The sequence below is a fragment of the Salvia splendens genome, chromosome 11 (assembly GCF_004379255.2).
Source record: "Salvia splendens isolate huo1 chromosome 11, SspV2, whole genome shotgun sequence".
NCBI classification, from domain to species: domain Eukaryota; kingdom Viridiplantae; phylum Streptophyta; class Magnoliopsida; order Lamiales; family Lamiaceae; genus Salvia; species Salvia splendens.
The window spans coordinates 8,177,297-8,188,900 of record NC_056042.1 but is presented as its reverse complement, the minus strand read 5'-3'; the positions used below and the strand labels follow the sequence as shown (position 1 = coordinate 8,188,900).

The 11,604-nt window shown below is 38.7% G+C and overlaps 1 protein-coding gene and 1 pseudogene across 1 annotated transcript; one reads left to right on the top strand and one right to left on the bottom strand.

Moving 5' to 3' along the window:
- Positions 1-439: 439 nt before the first annotated feature.
- Positions 440-4,492, bottom strand: LOC121755604 (NADPH:adrenodoxin oxidoreductase, mitochondrial-like). Its single transcript, XM_042150920.1, has 13 exons — positions 4,323-4,492; positions 4,105-4,209; positions 3,707-3,820; positions 3,557-3,610; positions 3,313-3,429; positions 2,928-3,037; positions 2,768-2,841; positions 2,357-2,418; positions 2,008-2,203; positions 1,731-1,800; positions 1,370-1,437; positions 1,079-1,224; positions 440-948 (listed from the first exon to the last, which is right to left on the bottom strand). Exons 1-13 carry the CDS (start codon positions 4,437-4,439, stop codon positions 724-726), a joined length of 1,458 nt encoding a protein of 485 aa, XP_042006854.1. The 5' UTR covers positions 4,440-4,492; the 3' UTR covers positions 440-723.
- A 2,349-nt stretch (positions 4,493-6,841) lies between these two features.
- LOC121755605 lies at positions 6,842-8,858 on the top strand (annotated as a pseudogene).
- Positions 8,859-11,604: the final 2,746 nt, after the last annotated feature.

The following is an 11,604-nucleotide window of genomic DNA, read 5'->3' as shown; positions in this document are numbered from 1 at the left end:
TAAGAAAATGCATCTGGTGGAGGATCGTGTATGAAAATATTACTTTCAAATAACAATAATCTAAATTGATTAAACAAATAAAAATGGGGATTTTATTCGCATCAATATAATTGTACACTTTTTTCTTTTTAGTGGTACAAAATGACAAAAATTCCCATTAACATGCTCACTAATGTAATGCTTGTGATCCAAAAAGCTCTTTCTTGATTCCTGTTGCAAACTTTGAGCAGTTCCAAATCTGTATCTTTATATTATTAAAAATGAAATCTTTCCAATTGCATAATAAATTTGAATCTCTCACTCGAATGCTCTTGCTCTTTTTCCGCAGAAAGTGATGAAGAATAAAGCAAAAGTCTATACATCAAATGGTTCATGTGCTGGAAAAAATGATTTCACAGCAATAAAGATGGCTTCTAAAAAGAATTCTCAAAGTCAAAAATATGTAGCAGGAATTTGATGATTCCTTTAGCAGCTTTGTTATATAGTACTAGTACAAATAAATATCCTTACAGCAAAAGGTAAAATTTGCAGTCAAGTCACCAAAAGCAGCTAGAACTTCCACACTGAAAATTAAGTAGTATACATTTTCCCACTGTTTTACGACAATTTTATTTTATAAATTCCTAAACTCTTCATTTAAATCAAATTCTTCCATTATAAACTATGCTATGCTGTGTCATAATTCAAAATTTAGCATGTTTATCTGCATTGTAAACTACCTCATCAGCAGGCAACTTCCAGTAGCTCCTCCCACGTTGCAAGTTTCTCTCTAGGTTTGTTCTTTAAACTCCCTCGCCTTCGCTCTTCGCAGTCGATTTTTCCCCAGCCATCAAACGGGACGACTCTAGTGTTCCTGCTGTCTAATACTTGCATGAGCCCTTCCCTTCCTGGCTTTGTCGAGCCAGATGCTAAAGCCCCTCTATTTATGTCTTCTGAGATGCATGAGATCTGTGAAATACGTTATGGTAAGAATGTAACCCGGGATTAGTAAAATGCAGCCTTAAAGATCACTCGACTCAACCTCACCATAGTCTGACAGAAAAGATAGAGCAAACATCAAGTTCTCTTATATACTCACAGTTTCTTCAGCGCAGTGAAGGTTTGTACCAATTATCCCAGTTGGTCCTCTCTTCAACCACCCACACACGTATAAGCCTATCTCGTGTTGTAGATTACCACGAGAAGCATCAGCTAGTACACGGCCTCTATCATTTGGAACAATACCTAGAAAGTAACCGGAAAAGGTATTAGGAGTGACATTAGTTATCATTTACAAGTGAAACCCGCAATTAGGAAGACGAGAATGTAAATTTGAAGTCTAAGACTAAGCAGTTTCCAAAACTATTGATGATAGAAATCTTGAACAGACCTTTGTTGGTATCAAAGGGTAAAGCATCCACAGCGACTGATTTGTAACCGATGCTCTTCAAAACTAACCTACAAAACAAGAGTCGAATCCATCGACTTTAGAATTACTTTAAATTCGCCTCACTATGCAGCTGTAAAATCCAGGCCAAGGAAAAAAAATTGACTCCGCGTACCAAAACATTACAACTACGTATATATTGTTCTATTTCTTCACTACTAAATAGATTACAGGTATCAATATAATAGCCAACGCAAAGGCTGTCGAAACCATCAATTATTTCGTATAATCTGCAATGTCATTTAATCACCAAATATGACAATTGACAAAAGAAAGATATTTTATTGAATGTCAAAGAACTTGCCCGCATGATATGTCCTCATACTCTCCTGTGCCAACTGCAACCTGCCTCACCAATTCATCATCTCCTACATCTTTAAAAGCTTGGAAAATTTAGACGAGATAAAAATCAAAACTTGAACTCCAACTGGACTTCAACATCCTTAATACTTATTCATATACATATTTCCAGACATTAGAAAAGATATAGATATTTTCCCAGTGCAGAAACTAATTATAAGTACAACTTTGGAATGAACATAAAGAATAAAGATTCTGTAAAACAATGTGAGCATTCTTACCTTTAAGTGCAGTCTTCTCAAGCCGAATGCCACCAACATGACCACTATTGTCATCTAACTCCAGAAACATGTCAGGCTTGCGGAAGAAGACAAAGTGCAGTTCGCGCTGACCGGCAACAGGAGTACACCCTGGCGTGACTGCCTTCGAGAGCAATTCATGCACTCGCCTCCTGATCCTGCTATTCTTCATTTCTATCTTTGCCCAAGCAAGCAAGATATAAGAAACAAGGAAGATAGTATACGAGTGGCAGTTAAAGTAACTTTAAAGAACAAACGAAATATTTTGTCGGCAGAGGACACTCCTCGAAGATAGTATCCAAGTGGCAGTTAATGTAATTAGTAAATATACCTCATCAGCTGGTGTTGTAACTAGATCAGCTGCTTTAATATAGACACCCAAATCCTTGATCCCTGCAAAATGAGTAAGCTTATAACAGTGTTCTTTTCTGTATGATTTTATTAAATAAATACCATGGATGTGAATAAAAATATTAGCCCTAATATAAACAGATATAGGTGCAATGACCCTAACATCAAAGCTATATCAACATAAAGCCAAATTAGTCAACTACCAGGACAACCATTTTGTTCATTGGGTCAAATTCATAATAGATTACACTCTTCCCATTTTAGAATGTGAACAAATATAGCCAATTTTTAGGATTCAGAGAACAAGGGGAGATGCGCCATATAAGGAAAGATGATACAATATAATCCAATATCCTACAGAACGAAAGAGCCAGAAGTCCAGAACTGTTACCTAGAATTTCTCGTAGTTCTTTTGCCGTACAGGCTGCTTGTACTGGTCCACGTCTTCCCACCAAGTAAACTTTCCTGATAATTGTAGTTGTTAACCAAGCAGATCATCATCTAAAAACGTAGAACCACATTTCCCTAATATCATGTACTATATAACAAACCTAATTGAGCTCTCTTCTAGAGCAGCCAATGCATGGGAGGCAATATCTGTTCTTGCCAATTCCTCTATTGGCCTTAAAAGAATTCGAGCAACATCAAGAGCCACATTTCCCTAAAGCAATCACAATATGCAGTCAATGCAATTGTTTTCTGAGATCAAGATATCAATCGACTTCAAATGAATAAGCCAGGGACATTTTTACTATATCTTCTGCTGCATATGCGTAAGCAAAAGTATCCACTACACAGATCAAATTAGGCTATATTTCCCGACTGAAATTAGAAATAGGATGCGAAACATTAGCTCAGAGTCTCAGACTCATTAAGTGTCAATTACTACAATTTGATCACAAACCACAATATAATATATCAACAAATCAAAGATACCTGACCAAGAATAACAGCAGTGTCACTGCCTTTCAAATCTGGAGCAAGATTTCTGCAGTCTGGATGCCCATTATACCACCAGACAAATTCTCTAGCAGGATGTATACCAGCCAACTCCTGCATTAAAAGAAAACACTAAAATGTTGAGCACAAATCCTAATTAAAGAATTTTCCACAAAAAAGACGGCAATGCATTAAACCACAGGACAAATGCCACAATGGCATTATAAAATGTTATACATACCTCCTTTAGTATGCCAAGAGATCTATCACTTTCGGCGCCATAGGCAAGCACCACCTGCCATAATAAAATCGAAAATTTCCTCAGGACTAAACAATAAACAATAAAATTAACTATTTTTGTCGACAAACTTCAGGAAACCTAGTAGCTTACAACATTATACATGTTACGAAGCTCCAGCAGTGTCACAGAGGATCCAAGCGACACATTGCCAAAGAAAGAGCAACGTTCATTCTGTGCAACGCGTGAGAACTGATTGATCACTACCTGCAGCAATTTTTCGAAACAACTTAGTCTAAAAAGCATAAAACAAGATTTATGTGTTGAACATCGAACACGCACATCCCCGCACTACTAATCAGAACAGTCCAACAACACAAAATAACCACCACCAGCAATTCAGTAAATTAACCCAGATGCTGAATTTGGAAGCATATTCCACTTGAAAGCAATTACAGACAATGATACTACATCTAAACCCCATTAAAATACTTTCATCTTATACAGAAATAGATCTATTTATCATAAAATAAAATAAATAAATAAATAACCTTTGTTTCAGGATGGTCCGGCGCGACGCCGGACCGAACCAATCCGAAGGGAGTTGGCAGCCGATCAATTATATCAACTTCGACACTTTCATGAGCCTTCAAAAGCTACAAAAAAATGAAGAATTCATCAAAGGCATTACAGCTCAGAGGAACTCCTCAGATAAAGATTCTCTTATCCATAATTCCACGTTTGAGATTTTTTAACAACTTGTGCATACCTTCTCAGCTGTGTAGAACCCAGCAGGTCCACTACCTACTACACAAATGCGCAAAGGAGACGATGAGATTGTCGAAAAGCATCTCGCAATCCGTCTGATTTTCCCGAAACTCTTCATTTTCAGGGTATTGATGAAATTGGAAGTTCCAACTAGAATTGATTTTGTTGGGAGTATCTGCAACTTTCCTCAGAGAGAAAGCAATGGGTTTGTAACTTGGGCCATTAAAGCCCAATTGCTATGTATAATTTGGCCCATAAATTTTAAGAATTATTGCGAATAGATTTTATTGGTATTCCATATTTTAATATAGACAAATTACATGAGATTTCTATACATCCTTGCAGGACTTATTTTTAGCTAAAATTGAAGAATTTCGATATTTCGTTGTTCGTTGATAGATCTATGAAGTTCAAGAAACCACATTCTCTAGAAAGATCTTTCTATTTCATTAAGCAATATAAAACAAAAACAATAGATTTTAGGGTGATCTACAACCAAGATATTTATTATATGGAGGTACTTTCATCTATGCAGTATCTAATGAAAATTACTGAAATCTGCAGTATCTATATTATGGATATAAATATTCTTTTAGATATTTATGTATATTTTGTACAAGGTCAATTCCAAAGCCAAGAACAGTGATCCAACACTAAAATCAGCATGGCAGCCAGCTCTAATAATATTAATGCTGTGATTATTGGAAGGGTGTTTAGAGCATCCGCAGCGGTGAGCAGGACGACGTCCGTTCGTCCGTGCCAGCGGCACGGCACTGCTGTCCTCCGCAGCGCTCTTGCCGCTGGCGCGGCGCTGCTCGATGCATCGAGCACGTCCGTGCCAGCGAGCAGCGTACGTGGCAGCCTTCCATTGGCCAACGGCATAGCCGTTGGCAATTTGAATGGCCCAAATCATAGTTTAGAGTTTGTACAATATAGTGTTAAAAAAATAATAAAGGTCGAGATCATTTTTAGATCGTTTTAGTTCATACGAGTTCATAATACTCATATGAATTAAAACGATTTTAAAATGACTTAATTGATATCTAAAAATGACCAACATATTTTCAATATCTTTCCATTTGTAATCTAGTGACTGGCATATTTCTAGTTATGCTTTAGAATTTAGTTATTTTAATTTGAAATTTGAAATTAGTATTTTGTTATATATTTTATTAAAAAATCTACTTGCATACTTGTACTGTAATTATGATTGTAAAATAATTAAATTTGAGAAACATGTACGACAATTGGGATAAATATTTGGTCATAATAACAAACACATGAAACAAGAAGAAAAATTATCCTAATAAAAATAGAAAAAATGATTTATTTATATGCAAAATAGATGTAGACATAATTTTTAAGCAAAAGCCAAAAAACAAAAACTGTTGAAAAGAATAAACAATTGACAACCAAATTCAAGAGATAAATAGTCAAATCGCAAAGTGAATTAATTATAGGCAAAATATATCAACCGTTTATTGATAAAGGCACGATATTTAAGTGAAAGAAAAAATACATGAAAAGCTGTTGAAAGAATAAAAAATGGGTGCTTAATTTTATGCCAAAACAGCGTCGCATAATAGCACAGCATGCAATGCTGTGATTCCTCCCACAGCATAGGATCTCTGCATAGGCATGCACACAGTTCATAAACCACCAGTTCACGGTTCAACATATCCATGAACCTAAACCGGCCCGCCAAGGGTTTCGGTTCAAAAAACCACCAGTTCAGGCGGCGGTTCAGAACCGCCGGTTTCCGGCCAATTCGGCAGTTCGTAAATTTTTTTGTATTTTTTTATTTATTTATCTATGAAATGTGCGTAAATAAAATTCAAAAAATCACGATAAAAATTGCAATTTTATTGAGATTACAAGTTACAACAATTACAAATCACACAAAACTTAAAGTCTTAAATAAAAAATTTTAATACAATGAGATTACTAGTCTGCAACGAAGCTAATTACAAATTACAAAAAAAACTTGAAGTTCTGAACAATAAATTTATAAGTATATATACTCTTAGTCGACGAATGAGATGTTTCTACATAACTAAATTGAGGGGAAATGAGGTATTTATAGGAGTAAAATTGGAAGAAATAAAAAAAAAGTTCAAATTTCGGCCAGTTTACCGCCTGAACCGGCGGTTTCGGAGTGAACCGGTGGTTCAGTCCACGGTTTCTGGCAAAAAATCGGCGGTTTCTAACCGGTTTTCAGGCCTACACACTGCCACCTGAAAAAGGTCCTGAACCGGCGGAAACCGACGGTTTTTAGCAGAAACCGCCAGTTTTTGACGTAAACCGCCGATTTTTCTGCACACCTAGTCTGAAAACCTACGCCCTAGCCGGAATCCTACCGTTGGAACCGCTGAACCGCCGGTTACGGCTCACGATTTTTTTGAACCTGAACCGCCGACGCCGGTTCCGGTTTGTGAACCGGCGGTCCGGTTCGGTTGTGTATGCCTATCTCTGCCCCAAACGATTTCCCCCTTCTCCTGACCCGAGAGACTCAGATCCGACCCGAATCTGAAATGTCTCTCCCTCTCCTTCTCCTCATCCTCTCATCCGCCGCCCTCTCCGCCGCCGAGTTCCGCTCCACCGAGACCCGATCCGACGCCCGCCCCTTAATCCTCCTCGACGAGTTCGGCTTCTCCCACCGCGGCCAGCTCGAGCTCAACGTCACCAACCTCTCCCTCTCCGGCTCCATCCCCGACCCGCCGGAGCTCTCCAAACTCGGATTCTTCCTCTGCACCATCGACGCCTAGGCGCACGTCCTCCAGCAAATCGACGATGCGCAGATCAATTGCGTCCTCCGATCCGACGCAATCAAGCGCGTCTTCACCTTCGATCAACTCCCCCACCCCTCCGCCTCCGCCTTCAATTTCTCCTACGCCGAGTCCCCCGCCGATCAGTACACTCTCATCTTCGCCAATTGCCTCCCGCAGCTCAAGGTCTCCATGAACGTCCGCTCCGCGATGTACAACTTGTTGCATGCATAATCATTCATGCGTAAAAATGCATGCAATGTGGAATTATGAAGTTAGTTGTGGAATTCGTTTAGTTCGTTGAAGTTCGTTGAAACAAATAACTACCTTCATCCCAGCAGGCATAACAAGCACGTGAGATCCTCATGCTAAACGTGCTGATATGGAAGCCACGTGGCGTAGCAATGCAAGACGCGGGAAGAACTTAGTATAAAAGGAAGACGCGCGTTCATTTCATGGTGTTGTTGATATTGTTGTTGATTGCTTTCATGCTTAGGTCGTGGATCTAATGCATTTATCTCTTACTTTCTACTTGTAATCGCGAGACCTTATTCATTGATCAATATAATTCCTATCTGTTCATCTTAGCTCGATCGGTTAGTTATCTCGATTAATCGGTTAGAAGGGGAATTGTACGATTGTTGCGAAGTTACGATCATCATTGGGAAAGCACGAGGAAGAATCGTAACACAACTTGGAAGGCGGAAGGTCCAACCACCGCGATTATCTCTCCGCTGGTAAAACAATTCTACCTAGGGTTTACTTCCTGCTCTCCATCATCTATTTCATTATGGCCGCCTTTTGGATCAATGTATTGTACAAGAAGAGACCGACTGTTTTCGGAATCCATTTCTTTATGTTGGCTGTGGTATTGCTCAAAGCGCTGAATCTATTGTGTGAGGCCGAAGATAAATCGTATATTAAGCGCACTGGATCTGCACACGGTTGGGATGTGCTGTTTTACATATTCAGTTTCTTGAAGGGCATCACTTTGTTCACCTTGATCGTCTTGATCGGGACGGGATGGTCGTTTCTGAAGCCATATCTGCACGATAAGGAGAAGAAGGTTTTGATGATTGTGATTCCTCTTCAGGTTATCGCGAATATATCTCAGGTTGTGATTGACGAGACAGGGCCATTCGGGCAGGATTGGATCGCTTGGAAGCAGGTGTTCTTGCTCGTGGATGTCGTCTGCTGCTGAGCCGTGCTTTTCCCCATTGTTTGGTCGATTAAGAGCTTGCGCGAGGCGGCAAGACTGATGGCAAGGCTGCGGTCAATTTGATGAAGCTCACTCTGTTTAGGCCGCATTACATTGTGGTCATATGCTACATTTACTTCACTCGGGTTGTGGTCAATGGTCTCGAAACTATTACTTCGTATAAGTACTTCTGGACTAGCGTGGTTGCCGGGGAGTTGGCTACGTTGGCATTCTATGCGTTCACTGGGTACAAGTTTAGGCCCGAGGTCCACAATCCTTATTTTGTGATTGATGATGAAGAGGAAGAGGCTGCTGCATAGCAATTAAAGCTTGAAGATGAGTTTGAGTTATGAGAGGATGTAGCATTTGCATCCCCATAGTGAACAGTGCTCCACCCTTATACAGGTTTTCTAGCTTTTCCTCTATCTTTTTTCTTCTCTTTTACTTGGATTTTGTTTCTCACCTTGGCTTATATATACATGCCCTATATTTTAAATTCACAGAGTTGAATTGTGTCCTGACAATTTTGTTGAAGAAAATGCTTAGTTGAAAACTCAGAATAACATTTGCTGTTATAAATCTCGTTGATCACCCGTCTCTTAGTCTTTGTATGATTAATGTCTGATCTTAAACTTTGTATGACTGATCATGACTTGGCTTCTGATTCATATATCAATTGTAGTGCACAGTTAGGTTCTTTTTAGTGAATACACTCTTGCTTATCAAAGTAGATTTGGTATCCTTGGGTTTCTTGTATGAGCTATGATTGCAGGTTTTGAAAACTACTCCATAAGATATGGAACCATTTAAATTGGACTTGTGTTCCATACAGTTTGAGTCTTTAGATTTCCCCTCAAAAGTCAAATCCAACTTCTTTTTATCCAAATGCAGCATTGAGGAGTTTAGACTTTGGAACGGTGAGTTGAATTTGGAATTTGGATTTCATTATCGTTTAGCATCGTTCACCTCTTACTTCTGTGTTGAAAGTTGAGAGTGATGATGAATTTATAGCTGATCTACAGCATAGTTGTGGTGAAGTTTCACATTGTTTTGAGAGAATGATTTTACTCATTTTTATGTTATGCTACATCAAAATTCAAAACTTTCTTGGTAATGGTGGAGTTTTGAAATTCTCTTTTTTCCAATCCAACACTCTTACAGCAAGGAATTCTTGTACCATATTGAGTTAACTTTATTCTGGTCTGAAAAATGGAATTTGTTAATTTATGAAAGATAACTCTTTCTTCCTTTGTACTGTGTCGGTGCCTTTTAACGATAGTAGTATTTTTTAGAATTTTGTCTGCTGTACAGATTGTTTAAATTATGACACTCCATTTCACTCCATACGAATCGAGAAAGCTTTATGAAAAATACTTGCAATGTCAATGGCTATAACATCAATGGGAGCGGGGCTAACAAACGATTACGCCTTGCACCACGGCCATCAACATGTTGGAACAAGCTCATGTCATTGGCTAAATAGCGACAAGAAGCTTACCTGGATGGTACCAGACGTTGACTCCAAAGCCAAAGTCGTGTGTAGATACTAGATAGTAGAGTTTAGAGAAGAGTAGGTCCAATATTTGCCCGTGTTAAACCCATCTGAATAATGCCTACAATTCCTCCTTTTAGCTACCCCCTTCCAACACCCTCGCCCTCACACCACCTCACTCCAACAGCGCCCCGTTCCACCTTCCTTGCTGTATCTCTCAGGCTCTGATTCGATTATGAATTTCATTTAATTTGACCGTGAATTTCTTGTGTGTGTATTGACAGTAGGTATTGTGTGTTTGTTGATCATGATAGACAAGTAAAGGATTGTTTCGATGTTTCGAATAACTTTGATGTGGGTGGGTTTGTTGAAAGTGTGGGAAAATAAATCATTCCCCCGAATGACAACCAATTGGATTATGTGCGGAAAGAAGACTGCAACAAATGGAGCCCCAGAAAATCAATCTCAAACATAAGTAAAATTTTGGTGATAGTGAGAAATAAAAGGATGGCTAACCTCAACAAGATTTACTTCCCACAACTAGCTCAAGCTACAACTGAAGAAGGCAGGCAGGGGTGGAGCTTCTTCCTCATTTGCTTTTGAGCTACAATCAATTATCACGCGCTCTTAAACGGTGTTTTTCATATTGTGTCATCTATCATACAGATTTCAAGGTTAATGTTAAGAGGCCGATGGATGAGTGGATGGCTCTAGCTCTAGCTCTAGCTCTAGCTTAATTGGGTGATTATGTAACTGAAAATGGTGGAGTTGAACTTAATGGGATAGAGACTGCTTCAACAAATTGGCACTGCGTTCTTTGTTTCTAATACTATGAAAAAAGTTATGACTCGAATCAAATGATTAGTATAATACAGAGTGCATGCTTTTTATGACTCGAATAAAATGCATAATATAATACAGACTAGAGTACATGATTTTGCTCTATTTGTTGGGATAAATAATGATACATTGTAGACTGCTGAAGTTAAAAAGAAAGGTTGTCGAGTTTGTGACTGTCTTTAGTACCGTAGCTCATTCTTAGGAAAAAACATATCCAACAAATCTATGTGGTAGTGTTACATGTGTTTTGGTCATCCTCCACAAGAAATTTTTTTGATTAATCGAAAAGGCTCAAGCCGGTAGGAGGCGAGCAATGTTCGAGACAAGCGGTTAAAAGCTACACGGCAAACCATCAAAATAGAAAAAAACAACAACCCTACAACATCCCAACAACAATCTAACAATATCCCAACAAAACAAAAGATAAAAAGAGACCAACGCCAGCCAACTACAAAGCCTAAGAAACACGTGCACAAACGCAAGGTTGGGATCTGGGGGCACAAACGTGGTTAACATCTTCACTCCAAAATCTGGTAAACATCCTCCACAAGAAATGAAAAGGTTAATTCACTTGAGATAGTCATTACTAAGTGGGGTTCTAAAATGTCCAGGGAAAGAGTTCAAAATTAGAGAAAATCGGGTTTATAGGGTACTTTACGTTTAAAATAACGTAAATGTATCCATTTTGTTATCTCTTCCATATATGGGAAAAACGCCACCCACATTGGCGTTTTTTTTATTAGTGAAGACGCCACCCGCATTGGCGTTTTACCATTTTGAACCGTATGTCGTCGTATTTTATGGAAATACAGGTAAGTTAAAAAACGCCGGCGTGGTTGGCGTGTTACAGGAAAAAACGCCGACAGAGTTGGCGTCTTTATTAAATTAGAAATGCCGAAGGGAATGGCTTGTTTATATAAAGACGCCATCACGGATGGCGTGTTTATTAATTAGTAGAGCTTCTCTTGATACAAATCTCATTTTCTCT

Bases quoted from the DNA above. Each gene is read 5' to 3' on its own strand.
- LOC121755604 (XM_042150920.1), bottom strand. From the start codon at position 4,439: ATGAAGAGTTTCGGGAAAATCAGACGGATTGCGAGATGCTTTTCGACA. The intron at 1,801-2,007 runs GTAAGAATGCTC...AAGCTTTTAAAG, and splicing joins TGAGAAGACTGCACTTAAAG to ATGTAGGAGATGATGAATTG. The intron at 949-1,078 runs GTGAGTATATAA...CGTATTTCACAG, and splicing joins TTCACTGCGCTGAAGAAACT to ATCTCATGCATCTCAGAAGA.